This window comes from Notolepis coatsorum (assembly GCF_963971535.1).
Source record: "Notolepis coatsorum genome assembly, chromosome: 10".
NCBI classification, from domain to species: domain Eukaryota; kingdom Metazoa; phylum Chordata; class Actinopteri; order Aulopiformes; family Paralepididae; genus Notolepis; species Notolepis coatsorum.
This window is the reverse complement of record NC_140174.1, coordinates 12,390,472-12,409,943: the sequence shown is the minus strand read 5'-3', so window position 1 is coordinate 12,409,943 and position 19,472 is coordinate 12,390,472. Positions and strand designations below refer to the sequence as shown.

The following is a 19,472-nucleotide window of genomic DNA, read 5'->3' as shown; positions in this document are numbered from 1 at the left end:
GTGTGCTTTTATTTTGATATTCCTTAATTCCATGTTGAAATTACGCAATACATTAAGCGTGGGGTCGCCAAAACAAATCCTAAATTAAAATGGGGTCGTGGTATAAAAAAGTTTGAGAACCGGTGCTCTAATGATACTGGCTGCCGTAGAGTACACAAACAGCCGCACGTCGTAATCAGTGATGTAATTGAACATTACCAAACTCTATTAACCATTGCTTATGTAGAGGGAGCGGTTGTTCATTGCATAAAACCAAAGTATATATATATATATATATATAAATGGTGCATTTATATAGCAGCTTTTATCCAAAGCAATTTACAATTTGTTCCTCACATTTGATCCATTCACACGGATGGCGGAGGCAACCATGCAAGGTGCCAACCTGCAAGTGTCTTGTTCAAGGACACTTCGACATGCTGCCTGGGAGGAGCGGGAATCGAACCGGGAACCTCCGGATTACCAGACGACTGTTCTACCTCCTGACCCACTGTCGCCCCATATATACAGGGGCGGAGCTTCCTATAGGCAGTTGCCTAGAGCGCCACCCAGAGGGGGGCGCCAAAAACGGCATCCAGCAAAAAAAAATAATAATAATAATAATAATATATATATATATTATTACTATTGTTTCTTTTTTTTTGGTGAGCAGACATTGTTGTGCCCCCTTCTATATCTGCAACTAGTATTTTGACATTTAAAAAAAGTATCTAACATAACATTTATTGGGGGGGGGGGGGGGGGGTGACGCTTGCCTAGGGCACCAAATGTGCTAGGTCCAGCCCTGCATATATATATATATATATATATATATATATATATATATATATATATATATATATATATCACTTTAATTAAACATTCACCTTAACACTTTTTTAACATTACACCATATATTATCTATTTATTCTTACAAATGTGCACTACCTCTCTACCTCATTTAGCATTTAGTCTTTTGCATTTTGTACATTTTAGTTTTGTTTATTGTATATTGTGTATTACTTTTCTTTTACCTTTTTTACTATTCTCAGGAGGCTCATACAGAACCAAGCATTTCACTGTAATGTTCATGTACCTTGTATGTGACAAATAAAACTACATTTGAAACTTGAAATATACAGTTGTCGGTGGTGAGAGAGCCTGGTAGCCATCTTTACAACCCAGTGACATCAACAGGAAGGACGACGCGGGAAAACAAGATTATTAAAGAGTTAGGAACTTTATTTTGAAAATCCAATGCTAATATCGATAGAGTGTCTACGTACCTATAATACTTATCAAGTAAACATTAACATTTTGGACTTTATGCAACACAATCATTTGTAAACCTGCGCTTTGGTAAGGCCTTGTGCATCCTGGTCGAGGGTATTTATCTCATGAATAAATACACTGAAACAAGTGTCAGAGGATAAATATTTTGTCTTATTCTCTTCTATACTCATACATGCACATTCACACATATACACATGCACACACACAGACACACACACACACAGCCCCAGCACCATAAATACACAGTGCACAGTAGGCATTCATAAGTTAATTCATATTGCACAAGAACTTGAACCATGTACAGGTTATACTTTAAAATAATTAATAAAATTGTACTCCTTTCAAATGTTACTGCAAACATCGTACATATACACGATTTCTTTTTTTTAAATCAGAATCGCCATTACACCGTTATAAACTCATGTTTCATATGAATCCCCCAAATTTCCCCATAAGGGGATCAATAAAGAAATATCTGATCTTATGTTAATCGTTATGGTTCTTTTGTACAATTAAAAAATTCCAAAACGAAATCGGTGTGTGTTGTGTCCACGACGTGCCCTCTTGTGGCGAGACGGATTCATGACGTTAACCCTTTCACTACCACACTACAAAAGGTTAACCCTTTACTATCACACTACAGACGGTTAACCAACCGTCTGTAGTGTGATAGTAAAGGGTTAACCTTCTGTAGTGTGGTAGTGAAAGGGTTTACCCTTTGTTGTGTGGCAGTGAAAGGGTTAACCTTCTGTATTGTCGCCGTGAAAGGGTTAACCGTTTGGCAGTGAAAGGGTTAATGTGAGTTGATGGCGAGGCGTCACTCCGCGTCACTCCGCAGCGGCGACTTCCACGTAGTTGGCGGGGTAGAAGCCCTCCCTGTCTCCGCTCAGCACCCCCCGGCACCAGCCCTGGTCATCCTCCTCCTCCACCTTCAGGAACACCTCGCCTGGGGGGGTCACGCCAAGGTCACCGCCACGTCGAGGAGGAAGAGGAAGAAACATTACTAGTGGAACACACACATGTGACCGGGGGCCCAGCGGACTCATGCCTGGAAGTCAGATCGCGAGAAAATGAATGTTTGAATGTTTAAGAACATATTTACTCTAACAGCTAACATAGTTATAGTTATAGTATCTCTAAATAGTAAAAACCCTTGTTTAAAAAAGGCAGTTTGTGACACCGAGGGCTAGATCCACAAAGAATGGATTGCACGGTGCTAATTGCACCCTTACTTACAAGTCATTATGAATTGTGTGTATTGAGCCGTACTGTATTGTACCCATTCTGCAATCTGTTAATAAAATGTTCATTCAATCAATCACCGCGACTGTAGTACCTGACTGCCAAGGTGTTAAAAATGCAGCCAAACTTTAGATTGGATTGTCTCTGTTTTTCTCTGCTCTCAGACTTGAGGTTTAACTAGATTAAAATAAGCACATCTTCTTCAAATATTTTCAATACGTTTTCGATGTATGACACATCATTTGAAAGCTTACATTCTGTACTTTCATAATCTGTATAAATCTAAAATATTACCGAGGGAGACGTGTGCCATGAACTGCTGGACTCTGTCACATGTGTAGCCTACCTCCGGTCAATGGTCTCTAACTACACACCCTCAAGACCCCTACGCTCTGCATCTTCTGGCCGCCTCAGACCTATCCGAGCTCCCGGAGGGTCATCAAAGAGAAGCCGCCTATTCTCAGTCCTTGCCCCACAATGGTGGAATGAACTACCCACCCCAGTTAGGACAGCCGAAACCCGTCCAATCTTTCGCTGTCGACTAAAGACGCACTTCTTCAACCATTATCTGAAATAATAATAAAATAAAAATATATATCTAACCCCAACTAACCTTACTGTCATGCACTTGTCCTAATAAACTAACCTACACTGTAACACGCAACACTTTGATGAACATTGTTACTCAGCTGATAGAGTTGTACCCTTCCTGATGACTTGTCGTACAGAACTTGTAAGTCGCTTTGGATAAAAGCGTCAGCTAAATTACTAAATGTAAATGTAAATGTAGCCTACAGTGTCTTCTGAGCTTTATATTCAGTGCTGCATTGGGTCATACTTGTTGCATTGGGTCATACTTGTTGCATTGGGTCATACTTGTTGCATTGGGTCATACATTCTCATTTATATGATGTCATTTATAGGCGTTAACCCTTAAATCCGGACTCTGTGTATCACTCTGCCCTCAGATTCATCACTAGTAACAGCAGTAACAGTACTGTTTATCTGTATGTCGTGTATGTCATAAATGTTATGATGAATTGAAAATGGGGGACCCTGATGTAAACAAGACAAAAGTCTTTCTCTGGTCTGCATCCCCTTAACAATTGTGTGTATATTGAGCCGTACTGTATTGTACCCATTCTGCAATCTGTTAATAAAGTTTTCAATCAATCAATCAAAACTAATGATAGATCACTGTGTCCTTTATGAGAAGGTTGGTTCGTCCTCTCTGACGGAGAGGCACAACAAATTTGTATTTGTTCATTTTTAAGGCCCTTATTGGTAAGCTACCTCCTTATACTACATCATTGGAATGGAATTTTGGAACCCGTTCTAGTGACTGGCTGGTCCCTAAGGTCCCCAGAGTTTGCTCGGAGCAGGGTAAATCATTTCATTATGATGCCCCATAGCTCTAAAGCTCATGGAATGAACTCCAACAGTCCTTAAAGCATGAGATTCTCCCCTCTGTTACAGAGTTTAAAATGATCTCCAACCTTTGTAAATCAAGTTACGTACGTGTTTTAATTGATTTGTTATCCTTGCTTTTTGCCTCGTCTTGTTGTCTTATTGTTTTATATGGGTTTATTTTGCTCATCTCTGTATGTACACTCAACGTGACTGTAAATGAGGGAAACCTCAGTTGCCTTTCGAGTTTAAATAATGGTTTGAAATTAAATATGCTAAGATATACCTAAAAAGGGATGATTTGCGTTTTTACATTTTACATTTACATTTAGTCATTTAGCTGACGCTTTTATCCAAAGCGACTTACAAGTTCTGTACGACAAGTCATCAGAAAGGGTACAACTCTATCAGCTGAGTAACAATGTTCATCAAAGTGTTGCGTGTTACAGTGTAGGTTAGTTTATTAGGACAAGTGCATGACAGTAAGATTAGTTGGGGTTAGATTTTTTTTTTTTTTTTTTTTTTATTATTATTTCAGATAATGGTTGAATGGTTGAATGGTTTTTAATGAGCTGATCTGATTCATTGGTTGGAGGTAGAAGTGCATTTGTCAGCATGCAGGTCAATGGAAGTAAAAAACAACAAAAAAAAATTTCAACAACATTGCCTATATAGGTCATTGGTACCCTGACAAAAAAAAGTATGTTAACATAGTGAATAGCGTTCTAACAAAGCTAGATAATATTTTAACAGTGAATAGTGTTCTAACATAGCTAGATAGTGTTCTAACATAGGGGATAGTGTTCTAACATAGGGGATAGTGTTCTAACATAGGGGATAGTGTTCTAACATAGTGAATAGTGTTCTAACATAGCTAGATATTGTTCTAACATAGTGAATAGTGTTCTAACATAGTGAATAGTGTTCTAACATAGTGAATAGTGTTTTAACATAGTGAATAGTGTTCTAACATAGTGAATAGTGTTCTAACATAGTGAATAGTGTTATTTAAAAAAAAAAAAAATTCTCCGCCTGATTTTCTGTGCTTTTCTTCCCATCCCAATTTAGTCGTTATGCCAATTCCCCCCTCCCCTACCTGGTCGTTGTGCGCATGTGCCCCCTACTGGTCGGTCTAGGGAGCCCTGAGGTCTACCACATGCTTCCTCCGACACATGCAGAGACAGCCAGCGGCTCTCTTTTCACCTGGCAGCGCGGACTCTCATTGGTGAAGTGTAACACGTGGGAGGTCACGCTGCCTTCACCACTTCCTGTCTTTTGCTGTGCAGGCGCCCAGACCTGACCTGTAGGAGTCGCTGTCCACAACGCCAGATTACCATGCACCCATCAACTTCCCTCCCGCTAACTCAGCCAAACGAGTTAGTATGACGGCTGGCCCAAGCCGGAGGCAATGCTGACACCCGGATTCGAGACCGGAGTCTCTCGCATTGGTGACGAGCGCAATCTCCGCTGCGCCACCCAGCCGCCATTAGTGAATAGTGTTCTAACATAGGGAATAGTGTTTTAACACAGTGAATAGTGTTCTAACATAGTGAATAGTGTTCTAAAATAGTGAATAGTGTCCTAAGCCTCATCATGTCACACTCCAGCGCAGCGTCACCTGCTCTGAAGGACAGCTCGTCCCCCTCCTCTCCCGCGTAGTCGTACAGCGCTCGCACCTTCACGCCCCCGATCATCACACTGCGGAGAGAGGAGCAGAACAGCATGTCTCCACTGTGCAGGTTCATTGGGGATCATGGCTATTATCGCTTATAATGTCTCGGAGAACTCACGGTCGGCCATCTTGCTTTTTGTCTCGTATTCTCCTCTTCAATTTCTTTACTGCCGGAACCCATTCCTGAAGGGAGAGGTGTGCGTTTTTATTTGATTAATACAAAATATGTTTTATTGTTTTTCCATTATTTGACAATGATACAAGACAAAACATATATTAATATAACAGAATATAACTAAACTAGATATATATACATATACATACATACACATATATACATACACACATATACACATACGTGTATATAAATGTATATACATATACATGACATTATCTACATGAGAAGAGTAAAGTAAACAGTATACACAAGGTGCAGTATATACTATGAGTAAGAGTAAAAGTGAACAGTACACACAAGGTGCAGTATACACAAGGTACCCTAACTGGCACGATATACATCATACGCTTATAGTCCGTGCAGGTTTTGGTGGTTAAGAGTCAGACACACTTAGTGGTCAGACGTCCCTAACAGTTCTCGAGTTGTAGGTTTAAGACTTCAAGTTAATCCACCCTTTATCACACAGAACAACGGCGATGGAACTGTAGGCCTACTGCAACCTATAAAATAGTTCTGCTGTTCACCCAAGTATTGATAACACGCTTAGTATTTTACAATTTCTTAAAACATTTGAATGAACGTGGGCACTGATATGCGAAAATGAACTAAATGGGTTTTATAATTTTTTTTTTTTTTTAAAGCATACACTGGTTGGGGGCGGTGGACAAGTAATGTACTGGGTGGAGCCTGAACACCAAGTACCACGGCAAGCCTACACTGTAAAAAAAAACAGATTACTTTTGTTTTTCTACTTTAAGTGTAAATGCCATAAAAATACAGTAAATGACCTTTTATCAAAATATTAACCATTAACACTTTGAATGCCGACGACGTGTATTGTCGTCTTATCATGCCCCCCGTTGAGTGCCGACGACGTGTATTGTCGTTTGATTTTTTTATTAGCGATCTGAATTCATATTTCATCAACCGAGTCTCCCGTTGGTACAGCAGACCCTCTAGGAGCTCAGATGGGAAAATACCGCCCCCTATCGTCTATCCCTGTGTAACTGCAGGCCATTCGATTATACTGGGAGATCCCTGTGGGGGGAGCCTACTGGCTCCATTATGCTGGCGAGCCGTCTGATGAACATGGAAGTGATCGTGAGATGGAAAGCAGCGTGGAATATATATTTACAGCAGCCAATAATCAATCAATAAATGCGATCGATATTTGGAATTGGAATAATCTTTTTGGAGAACATCTGATCTAAGGTAAGGAGTCTATGTTACGGGGAGCTCCCGTAGCTCACCGCATATCTCGGCGCTATTTCTGCGTCGGGGAAAACCGTGCTCGTCACGGATCTGGGGGACACGAGTTCGATTCCCGGACCCGCCGTCATTTCTCAGAATGTCTTCCCCTGCTCTACATCCCATTTCAACCTGTTTCTGTCGGTCATGCTTGACCAGAAAAGCGATAAACGCTAAAAAATTAAGTTTAAAAAAAAAAGTTACCAGTTTTAGGATAATCAGAGCTGAGATATCAGCGTGTGCCGTGTGTGTGTATGTGTGTGTGTGTGTGTGTGCGTGTGATCTTGAGGAAATGACAGAATCGGTTTCTCAGCGTGCATAAGTACACATATACTATCGATAATCTAGCGTTTATTTGAAAACGATTCATAAATAGGCCGACAAATGACAACGTGTTTAGTGTATTCGAGAATATTCCAATAAATGCCGTTTATGGGGGAATCTTTCAATTTTCCGAACATTTTCGAGAGAACGATAGCTTTTCAAAATGCTATAAAAAGGATATGAACCGATTAAAAAACAATCCGTTTCGACAATGTTGACTGCAAACAAGTCATTGATAAGCGACGGGCAGATTAGACACATAGCCATAATTTAAAACATAGATTATGCGTTTTTAACGCTAACATTGAAGTGGATGATGGCATTCAACGGGGTAAAAAGGTAAACAAGGCCGGCACTGATAGTGTTAATAAATAAAGGTTGTAATCTGTGTGTGTGTGAGTGAGTGTGTGTGTGTGTGTGTGTGTGTGTGTGTGTGTGTGTGTGTGTGTGTGTGTGTGTGTGTGTGTGTGTGTGTGTGTGTGTGTGTGTGTGTGTGTGTGTGTGTGTGTGTGTGTGTGTGTGTGTGTGTGTGTGTGTGTGTGTGTGTGTGTGTGTGTGTGTGTGTGTGTGTGTGTGTGTGTGTGTGTGTGTGTAGCCTACCTCTATCTTGGGCCAGTCAGTGGGCATGCCAGGACCGCTGTTGTTCTTCCACCATCTCAGGTCGTCCTGCTCACTGATGGACATGAGAGTGTGATGGAGCTCGCTGTAGACGGCCTTTACACTATAGTAGAGAAGACAGAGCGTACAACCTTTTAGCACAAGAAACAGCCGTCCAATGGGATCACAGCCAAATGCAAGCAATGAGCACTCTAGGCTTACAATGGCTTGCCTTCAAACAGCTCAGAAACAGATGTACCACAGCTATGAGAAAGGCTAAATCAGATTACTATTTTGATTTAATTGCAAGTTCCTACACAAACCGGCTCAGTTTTGGAAGGCAGTTAACTTAAAGAAAAACAAGACCTCTAATTCACTACCCGCTCATATTAGTGTTGACGGTTGTGTTATTTCTAGCCTATTTAATAAACACTTTGCAGTTGCTGGGAACCTGTTTGATAGAGCATATATTGAAATAGATAGATGTTTCTGGGGCACAGAAGCTGAAAGCAGATTTTCCTAATTCAGTGCAAACTCTAGGAACTTTAAGTGTAAAAGCCAGTCGCCAGAGAGAGTACGATAAGGTCCAGCACTCCAGTAATGAAGTGATGTAGGGTGGGACTGGGAGATCATCAATCATGGTAGATAATAATGTTTTGAATTGGAATAAGGAGAAAGTTGACAGTGACAGTAGCTTGTTCTCCCTTGATCCTCGGACAAACAGTCTATCGTTCTCATATTTTTATATTCAGATACAATTTTATAGATAGATAAATAAAGATAAACAGACAGACAGACAGACAGACAGACAGACAGACAGACAGACAGACAAACAAATACAGATGTGTGTACACACACACACACCCACCCACCCACCCACCAGCGCACACACACACACACACGCACACACACACACACACACACACACACACACACACACACACACACATGAGGCTATTGAAACTGTTTTTGTCGAAATTCTATTTGAAAGGGCTAAATCTGTTCTAGTCGGCACAATTTACAGACCGCCAGACCAAAATGGCTTTTATGACGTGTTGGATGAGTGCTTAGCTGGAGTTGAGGATACAGAAATGATTCTTATTGGGGATTGGAACACGGATATGCAACAAAAAGATGCACCCGTCTTCAAATCCTACAATAGGTTTTGTGATCTGCACGGCCTCAGCCAACTAATCACACAACCCACACGTGTGTGTGAGTCAACTCAGACTACCATTGACCTCATCCTGACCTCTGACAAGTCCAAGATCGCCAATAAAGGGGTTATAGCATGCGGGTTAAGTGATCATTATATGATATTCTGTACCCGCAAAAAGCTAAAACAAAAGGCTGGCTGTCACAAAACAGTCACATCTAGAGACCTAAAAACCTACTCTAGCGAGGCCTTTAACCTTGAACTGGAGGGTCTGGACTGGTCAGATGAGCTCAATGGTACACTGGTTGAAGAAACATGGCTTGGCTTCAAAACCAAATTTTCAACGATACTAAACAACATGGCCCCCCTAAGAACCACCAGGGTAAAAAATCGCGCTGAGCCGTGGATGCACGCTGAAATACTGACCGCTATGAAAACCAGAGACAAAAAATGCTCTGAGTTTCGTAAAAGTCAGTCAAAGCTTAACATAAGCACGAGCAGTGAACTCCAAGCCCACGTGACTGAACTCAAACTGCAAAGAAACAGACTAAGAAATGATGTAAACTCCATGATCAAAACAGCAAAGAAAAAATTCATCAATGACAAAACCGAGGAAAACAAAAACAAACCGCGTGAACTTTGGAAATTACTCAATAACCAACTAGGCTGCAGTAAAAAACTTAAAACCAGATTCTCAAACATAAACATAAAGACGGACAACACGCTCATCACAGAAAAGCTGGATGTAGCCAATTACTTAAATAGTTTCTTCACAAACATAGCCACAACACTGGTAAACAAACTACCCTCCCACTCAGGGCATTATGGGGTAGAACACATAGTAGCCTACTACAAAAACCTAGGGGTCCACAAAGACGACTTCAAACTGGAAATGGTAACAACAGATGAGGTACTCAAAAAACTGAGCGCCCTCCAACCTAACAAGGCCACTGGCCATGACAACATCCCCTCCAAATTCCTCAGAGACTCAGCAGCCGCCATCACCCCAGTCATCACACACATAATAAACCTCTCTATAAAACAGGGACACGTCCCCAAGGACTTCAAAATTGCGAGAGTGACCCCTCTGCACAAAAAAGGCAGTAAATTAGACCCAGGCAACTACCGCCCTGTTTCTATCCTTACCTCCATCTCGAAAGTCATGGAAAAAATTGTATACGAACAGGTCGAAAAATACCTTGCGGAAAAAAATCTAATCTACGAATTCCAATCTGGCTTCAGAACATCCCACTCCACTGACACATGCCTTCTCTATTTAAACGACCACATCAAACAAGAGGTGGACGCGGGCAAATACTGCGGCATGGTCATGCTGGACCTACAAAAGGCCTTCGACACTGTCAATCACACCATTCTGATTGACAAGCTAAAAGCAATTGGTTTTGATAGTCTATCAGTGAGCTGGATGCAATCCTACCTGGAGGGGAGAGAGCAGATGGTGGAGGTAAACGGTACCCTATCCCCCCCCCTCACAGTAAACTGTGGTGTTCCACAAGGAAGCATACTAGGTCCGCTACTGTTCCTAATTTATGCAAATGACATGTCGTCAGCTTGTGACTGCAACTTGTTCCTGTTTGCGGACGACTCAGCCCTGCTGGTCTCTGACAAGAACAAATTACAGGTTGAAAAAACCCTCAGCTCAGAACTAAGCAAAATCTGCATATGGCTCGCTGATAACAAACTATCATTACACATGGGCAAAACAGAGTCCATTCTCTTCGGTTCAAATAACAAACTCAGCAAGACCGACGGCTTCTCAGTTACAGTGGGTGACAATATTGTCACAAGGAAAGAAGATATTACCTACCTGGGTTCCATCCTAGAGGCAAATCTTTCCTGTGACAAAATGGCATCCAATGTAATAAAAAAAGTCAACCAACGAACTCGTTTCTTGTACCGGATCTCCTCACTGGTAAACAAGAATACCCTGAAGACTCTAGCAGGAGCACTCATTCAAGGGTACTACGACTATGCTTGCACCTCATGGTACCAAAGCACCTCAAAGGCGCTAAAAACAAAATTACAAACATCTCAAAACAAACTGGTCAGACTACTGCTTGACCTTACTCCTAGAACCCACCTCACCCCTGCCCACTTTGACAACCTAGGATGGCTTAGAGTAGACGACAGAGTACAGCAACTTGCAATGGGCCTGGTCTACAAGATACACTACACGACCAAGGTACCCATGTACATGACTAAATACTTCCCAAAGGTCAGTGAATACCACGATCACAACACCAGAGGGAGCTCCACAAATCATGTTAAACCCAGATTCGGCTCAAACAAGGGACTAAACACGTTTCGCAATTATGCCACATCAATGTGGAACGCCCTACCCAAAGCTGTAAAGGAATGTGAATCACTACCCACTTTCAAAAACACGCTCAAAAAACACCTAAGGGAGACTGCAACTCGAAACTGGCCCCTGTAAATGTCCGAACACAACCCCCGCCAACACCCCCCCCCCCCCCCCCACTCCTACCCCCCCCCCCCCCCCCCCCAACCACCTCCAATGTACAGTCCCACCCCCACCTACCCAATCCAATGTACAGTTTCTACGCCTAATGTATATACTCTTTTCTTTCTGGACTCTTTTTGTATCACAAATACAGTACTGTAATTGCAAATCTGGTATGTCATAAATGTATAGATGTAGCAGTACTGTCTATCTGTATGTCATGTATGTCATATATGTTACGATGAATTGGAAATGGGGGACCCTGGTGGAAACAAGACGAAAGTCTTTCTCTGGTCTGCATCCCCTTAACAATTGTATGTATTGAGCTGTACTGCACTGTACCCATTCTGCAATCTGTTAATAAAGTTTTCATTCATTCATTCATTCACACACACACACACACACACACACACACACACACACACACACACACACACACACACACACACACACACACACACACACACACACACACACACACACACACACACACACACACACACACACACACACACACACACACGCACACACACACACACTATACCTCTCGTTGTTGGTGATGTCCAGGTGTCTGTGGATGGACAGGAAGGCCTGTTTGAGGAAGCTGATCCTCTTCCTCTCCTCCTCCTGCGATTGGTCGAAAATGGCCTCCATCTCCTCCATGTAGCGCGGCGTGAAGGACGTCAGGTCTTCCAGAACCTTCTCGTAGCGCTCGCGGAGCTGAGGAGGAGGAGAAGCAGGGTTCACGGTCAAAACAACGTGCCAAGACCACACGGTCCCTCTGGATGCAACCAGAAGGCCCCGGTGTGCGGTGTTTCCTTGGCGCCCTGAGCGGTTCTGAGCGTGCATAAATCAGGTACGTTGAGAGGGTCACTGTATATATACTGTATGTACAGCTGGGCCGAGCAGTGTGTAAACACAGAACCATGTGTCACTGTATACTGTATCTACATCTGAACTAAGTAGCGTAAACACAGGGGCAGGTCCAGTCACAACACACGGTTTGGAATGGAATCTTGGAACCTATTCTCTACACATTCAAATGACTTAGGGTTCCTTGAGTTTGCTCTGAACTATATGGAAAAACAGCGTTCTCCTTTGATACTTTCAACACAGTTAAATTTGTCAGGAACACTGTCTTTTCGTCTCAACCTGTTTTCTTATACAAACAAATTGTCAGATGCAGTCAGGTTCATTCTTATTTTACTAGGTCAGCTGATGATGGACAGATTATGTTACCACGTCCAAAATCAAATGCTTTAAAGAGGACTGTTGTTTATCGTGCCATCAATCATTGGAATAACTGCCCACTGAACATAAGTAAATTGAATAGTAAAGTGTCTTTCAAATACCACCTGAGAATGCACTACTTAAATATGTGAGCAAAATATTCTGATGTTGATAATGATGTCTACAATGTTTTACTGTTTTTAGATTATCATTGTTAATTGTGATTGTCATATGTATCTCATGTTGTTATGTTTTGTGTTTTCTGTTGTCTTTCTGTGTGGACCCCAGGAAGACTAGCTCGCCACTTAGGTGGCAGCTAATGGGGATCCTTTTAAACAATAAACAATACTTCCGACACCTGGAACGCCTGGAACGAGTCGAAGGTTCTTCCTTCTCTCGCTGCATTTAAAAGTCCGACCGCTGTGTGTGTCGACTTGTAACCGTCTTAGCTGATTCGTTGTTGTTTATTCTTGTTTATTGTGCCTGTGTGAAATTGCTGATGAACCGTGTCTTGTTCCGTGAGCTCGTCGTTGCTGTGAGCGAGGGTGACCTCGGTGTCTCACGGGTTGAAATGAAGGTTTGAAATGCATCACTGTGTGCCCGCCGTCCCGTACGGCTGAGTCGAGCCGTCGTAAACACACGGGCGTGGGAACAAAAACAACACACTGCCACAGAAGGAGACTCTGGTTGAAAAATAATACATGAATGAATATAAATTGGAGACCAGATTATGATACGTTTTTGGACAGATCGGTTTTCTCATCCAGAATCGTATACTGTGACAGCTGGATAAATTAGATTAGATTAGATTAAAATGTATTGTGTGTGGTATAGTGTGTAGTATAGTATGGCATAGTGTGTAGTGTAGTATAACAGTGTGTAGTATAGTAGTGTGTAGGGCTGACCCCTATTAATCGATTAGTCGACTAATCGGTCGAAAGGAGCCGTAGTCGACTGGCCAACCGCTTAGTCGAATATAATATATATATTTTGTTTGTCGACCAATAGTCGACTAACGGCACATTTTGGCCAATCCTAGTCGACCATCCAAATCCTTAGTCGGGGACAGCCCTAGTAGGACAGCCCTAGTAGTTAGTATAGTATGTAGTATAGTATGTAGTGTAGTATGTAGTATAGTATGTAGTATAGTATGTATTATAGTGTAGTATAGTATGTAGTAGTATGTAGTATAGTATGTAGTATAGTGTAGTATAGTATGTAGTAGTATGTAGTATAGTATGTAGTATAGAGAGGAAGTGGAAGACCAAGAAGAGGCTGGGTAGACGACGTCTGTGATTGGAGCGGAGTGAGAGGCGGAGTCACGGAGTTGGAGAGAAGAATGGGTTGGAGAGTGATAGGCAACCTTCGGAACGAAGAAGCCACCTAATGATGATGATATGTAGTATACTGTAGTATAGTATGTAGTGTAGTATGTAGTATAGTATGTAGTATATTATGTAGTAGTATGTAGTATGTAGTGTAGTATGTAGTATAGTATGTAGTATAGTATAGTATGTAGTATAGTATGTAGTATGTAGTATGTAGTCCTCACCTTGGCCTTCTCCTCCGTGGCCTTCTCTCTGACGGCTGTGATCTTCTGCTGTTTCTCGGGGGTCATCGCGGTGTTCTCCTTGGCCTGCGTCTCTTTGTCTGCAGCGATCTTCTCCTTCTGACAGGCCTTGTGGTAAACACCTCTGGCACTCTCCAGCTGCGACGGCAGACAGAAACACGCTGTTTATACGTGAGGACACACAGCTTCACAGGCACACACGCACACCACAGATACAGTACCTGCCGCTATTAGTTTCTTCAAGTTTCAAGTTTCTTTATTAGTTGTCATACAAAAGTACAGAATACTTTTATATAAAATGCTTCTTTCTGTTTTGCTCCAGAGATTGCGCTAGATAAAAATAGATAAGTATAAAATAAGTATAAAATAGAAGTCAAGTATGTAGACAAAAGTGTTCAATATACATATATACAATATACAATGCAGAGTAGAAAAGTAACTGAGTTACAATACAATATACAGTACAATGCAGAAATGGGATGAGGTACAATTTAGGTACAATTTACAATAAGGTGTAATGAAGTATGAGTTGTAGGGCAAATTCTTTACCAATAAATATAAAGTGTGTTAAGTGTCTAAAGTGGGTAAAGTGGGTGCTGCAGTGAGGTGTTTGTTTAAAGTGAGTGTGTGCGTGTGGATGTGTGTGCTGTGAGTGTATTTGATGGTTTGTTACATAGTTTACATAGTTACATAGTTACATAGTTACATCGTTTAGTTAGTTTTAAATAGTATTACTACACTTGTGAGGACGTTACAGTGACTTGCAGCCATTCTCTAATCCCTTGCCGTACATTTAGTAATTTAGCTGAATCCTTATCCAAAGCAACTTACAAATTGTGAACAACAACTCAGCAGGAGGGGTACATCTCTGGCAGTAAGATTGTTCATAAAATAGTGTTGAACTTGAGTGTTACACTCTGAGTGCATAGTAGTATAGACATGTTAGCATACTATGGTAGATAGTAGTATAAGTATAGTAGCATATGTGACGGATCATACTGGGTCTGCGTTGTGTTTTTGATGTTAAATGAGAATGTCCCGAGGGGGAGTCGAACAGGGGGCTCCCGCGTCTGCGGGCGACGACACAGGCCGCTGCACTAAGAAGTGAATTCACTCCTAACTACCATCCCTATGCGTCTGTTAACCCTGTTATGAGGAAGTGAGTTTAACTTACCAGCCCGCACTGCCACAGTCACCCGTCAACACACATGTTTCAGTGACTGTGGACATACCCACGGACTTCCCTGTTACACTCACCTCCCTAAACTCACGCCCCTCAGGACATCCGGGTCGCGTGTACCTGTTCCGCAACAGTAAGTGACTTCCGGGGTAGGCCTGATTGGCCCCGACAGGCACGTGACGCGGCAAACTCAGGACGCGCAACGAGGCTGCTGAGAGCTGTCGCGCGGAAATAGGCTGTCTATTGCCATTCTCTAACACAAACTCTAACCTTAACCAGCTCCTTAACAGCGCCTAAACTTAACCGTTCTAACCTTAACCAACTCCGAAACAATGCCTAACCTTAACCTTAACCTTAACCATGCCTAACCTTAACCATAGAAAGAATATTGCCATTCTCTAAGACAAACTCTAACCTTAACCAGCTCCTTAACAGCGCCTAAACTTAACCGTTCTAACCTTAACCAACTCCGAAACAATGCCTAACCTTAACCTTAACCTTAACCATGCCTAACCTTAACCGGCGAAAGAATACACGTTAAAAAAAAAATCACGTTAAAAAAAAAAGTTTTGATGGGATTCGAACTCACCAACAACGGACCGCAGGATCGCAGGACCGCTGCTCTGCCAGGTGAGCTATAGCGCCAAATGAGAGTCATGGCGTATTTGGACGGTTACGTAATTCCGTAAGCTCTGCCGCTCGGCTCCGCGGAGCGTGCCGCGCGGCAGAGAAAGTTGCGCGTCACGTGCCTTGTCGGGGCCAATCAGGCCTACCCCGGAAGTCACTTACTGTTGCGGAACAGTTACACGCATCCGGGTCACTGGGCACCACTGTGACGGATCATACTGGGTCTGCGTTGTGTTTTTGATGTTAAATGAGAATGTCCCGAGGGGGAGTCGAACAGGGGGCTCCCGCGTCCGACGACACAGGCCGCTGCACTAAGAAGTGAATTCACTCCTAACTACCGTCCCTATGCGTCTGTTAACCCTGTTATGAGGAAGTGAGTTTAACTTACCAGCCCGCACTGCCACAGTCACCCGTCAACACACATGTTTCAGTGACTGTGGACATACCCACGGACTTCCCCGTTACACATAGTAGTATAGACGTATTAGCATGATGGGTACCGGTAGTAATATAAGGATAGTAGCATAGTAGTATAGACATATTAGCATCATATGGAGTAGTGTAAGTATAGTAGCATAGTAGTATAGACATATTAGCATGATATGGAGTAGTGTAAGTATAGTAGCATAGTAGTATAGACATATTAGCATGATATGGAGTAGTGTAAGTATAGTAGCATAGTAGTATAGACATATTAGCATGATATGGAGTAGTATAAGTATAGTAGCATAGCAGCATTATCTGAAAAAATTAAAATTAAATAAAAATCTAACCCTAACTAACCTTATTGTCATGCACTTGTCCTAATAAACTAACCTACACTGTAGCACGCAACACTTTGATGAACATTGTTACTCAGTTGATAGAGTTGTGCCCTTCCTGATGACTTGTCGTACAGAACTTGTAAGTCGCTTTGGATAAAAGCGTCAGCTAAATGACTAAATGTAAATGTATATGTAGCAGTATAGACATTAGCATGATAGGTAGTAGTATATAGTAGCATTGACATATTATCATGATAGGTAGTAGTATAAGTATATTAGCATAGTAATATAGACATATTAGCATGATAGGTAGTAGTATAAGTATAGTAGCATAGACATATTAGCATGATAGGTAGTAGTATAAGTATATTAGCATAGTAGTATAGACATATTAGCATGATAGGTAGTAGTATAAGTATAGTAGCATAGTAGTATAGACATATTAGCATGATAGGTAGTAGTATAAGTATAGTAGCATAGTAGTATAGACATATTAGCATGATAGGTAGTAGTATAAGTATAGTAGCATAGTAGTGTAGACATATTAGCATGATAGGTAGTAGTATAAGTAGAGTAGCATAGTAGTATAGACATATTAGCATGATAGGTAGTAGTATAAGTACAGTAGCATAGTAGTAAGGTACATAATAGTAAAAGACAGTAAGAAGGTTATTTTAACCATTTTTAACCATTTCTAACCATGACTTCACCAAGTACACGCCTAATCCCGAACCCTAGCCAGTAACACTGAAATCAGCTTTTCCCCCTTGTGAGGACCGGGCCAGATGTCGGTCCTCACAACTATAGCAAATACATTATGTACACAGACACACAGTACATTGATATACGGGGACACACCCTGTCCATATATCACACTGTTCACACTGTCTGTCTGTCTATCTATAGTTGTTCGCATGGGCCTCTCAGCTGGCTTTGAGATGAAGCAGTACCTCTCTGGTGTAATCTAATCACGCGGCCACACACATAAAAGATATTCTGAGTGTTTTAAACATGTGTCATCCAAGTTCTGTCCTTGTTCAGTTTACTAGCAACATTAAGGACAGATGTGAAGATATAGACACAAGAGGTCACACATGTATACTGTACTGTCTGTATATACAAGTGCACACAAGCACACACACACACGCACACGCACACGCACACACACACACACGCACACGCACACGCACACACACACACACTAGGCTTGCTGCGGTAGTCAGTGATACCGTTGTTACTCAGTGATCAGGCTCCACCGAGTACCGAGGTAATTATTTTTCTTTAGAAATAAAACCGAATTAGTTCATTTTCGCGTCAGTTCCCATGTCAAAAAAAAAAAAAAGGCCGAGATATTTTATAAGTTGCAGTACAGAGTAGCTTAGCTTTCACTTTCACTGAGAGTAGATTTAACTTTGCGTGAAGGAGAGAAAGGAGACTCTAGAGATGACAGGTTACACAGCGATGGCAGAGGATTTGGAAATATTTAAACCCTCGACTAGAGGAGCTCTGAGGACCAGTCCAGACCAGCAACAGTATGTTTGACTGGAGAGGAGCTCAGAGGACCAGTCCAGACCAGCAACAGTATGTTTGACTGGAGAGGAGCTCAGAGGACCAGTCCAGACCAGCAACAGTATGTTTGACTGGAGAGGAGCTCAGAGGACCAGTCCAGACCAGCAACAGTATGTTTGACTGGAGAGGAGCTCAGAGGACCAGTCCAGACCAGCAACAGTATGTTTGACTGGAGAGGAGCTCAGAGGACCAGTCCAGACCAGCAACAGTATGTTTGACTGGAGAGGAGCTCAGAGGACCAGTCCAGACCAGCAGCAGTATGTTTGACTGGAGAGGAGCTCAGAGGACCAGTCCAGACCAGCAGCAGTATGTTTGACTGGAGAGGAGCTCAGAGGACCAGTCCAGACCAGCAACAGTATGTTTGACTGGAGAGGAGCTCAGAGGACCAGTCCAGACCAGCAGCAGTATGTTTGACTGGAGAGGAGCTCAGAGGACCAGTCCAGACCAGCAACAGTATGTTTGACTGGAGAGGAGCTCAGAGGACCAGTCCAGACCAGCAACAGTATGTTTGCAAGATGCGCTAAATAAGGCTGCAGCTACATTGATCCGTCAATGAACAGATAGAAAATTTTATGGTCCGTTATTAGACCGTAACATCAACTCTGTCTGTCCAACAAATGGATGCTAATCTTTGAAAATGTATTAAAAACAGACACAGTGGATCAATGTAGCCGCATTAACGTTAAAGATCAAAGTAAGCGCTATACAGATATTGAGTGTAATTTTGTCAAATGTTCGGTGTCACCGGTAATACCGGGGTTGTTGTGAGTTTATTAGTCATGGGAAATGTCACATCGCCGCGGCAACTCAACCCCCCCCCCCCCCCCCCCCAGTGATGTACCTGAACTCGTTCATATTTTGGGCGAACGTGAACTGAACGTACTGTATTTCTGCTAGATGAACGTAATTGTGAACGCGTTCATTCTCGGCGATCTATCACAGTATAACTCCGTT

At 42.2% G+C, this 19,472-nt stretch overlaps 1 protein-coding gene across 2 annotated transcripts in view; it reads right to left on the bottom strand.

Moving 5' to 3' along the window:
• Positions 1 to 1,244: 1,244 nt before the first annotated feature.
• Positions 1,245 to 19,472, bottom strand: part of LOC311235319 (protein kinase C and casein kinase substrate in neurons protein 1-like) — a 28,594-nt gene continuing 10,366 nt past the window's right edge. For both annotated transcript variants that reach the window (XM_084322747.1, XM_084322748.1), the window contains exons 5-10: positions 14,361 to 14,516; positions 12,123 to 12,298; positions 7,944 to 8,064; positions 5,712 to 5,776; positions 5,540 to 5,619; positions 1,245 to 2,218 (exon numbers count right to left, since the gene is read on the bottom strand). In XM_084322747.1, the coding sequence (XP_084178873.1) occupies positions 2,100 to 2,218; positions 5,540 to 5,619; positions 5,712 to 5,776; positions 7,944 to 8,064; positions 12,123 to 12,298; positions 14,361 to 14,516 (717 nt within the window). In that variant the 3' untranslated portion in view covers positions 1,245 to 2,099. The remainder of the gene's footprint in view (positions 2,219 to 5,539; positions 5,620 to 5,711; positions 5,777 to 7,943; positions 8,065 to 12,122; positions 12,299 to 14,360; positions 14,517 to 19,472) is intronic.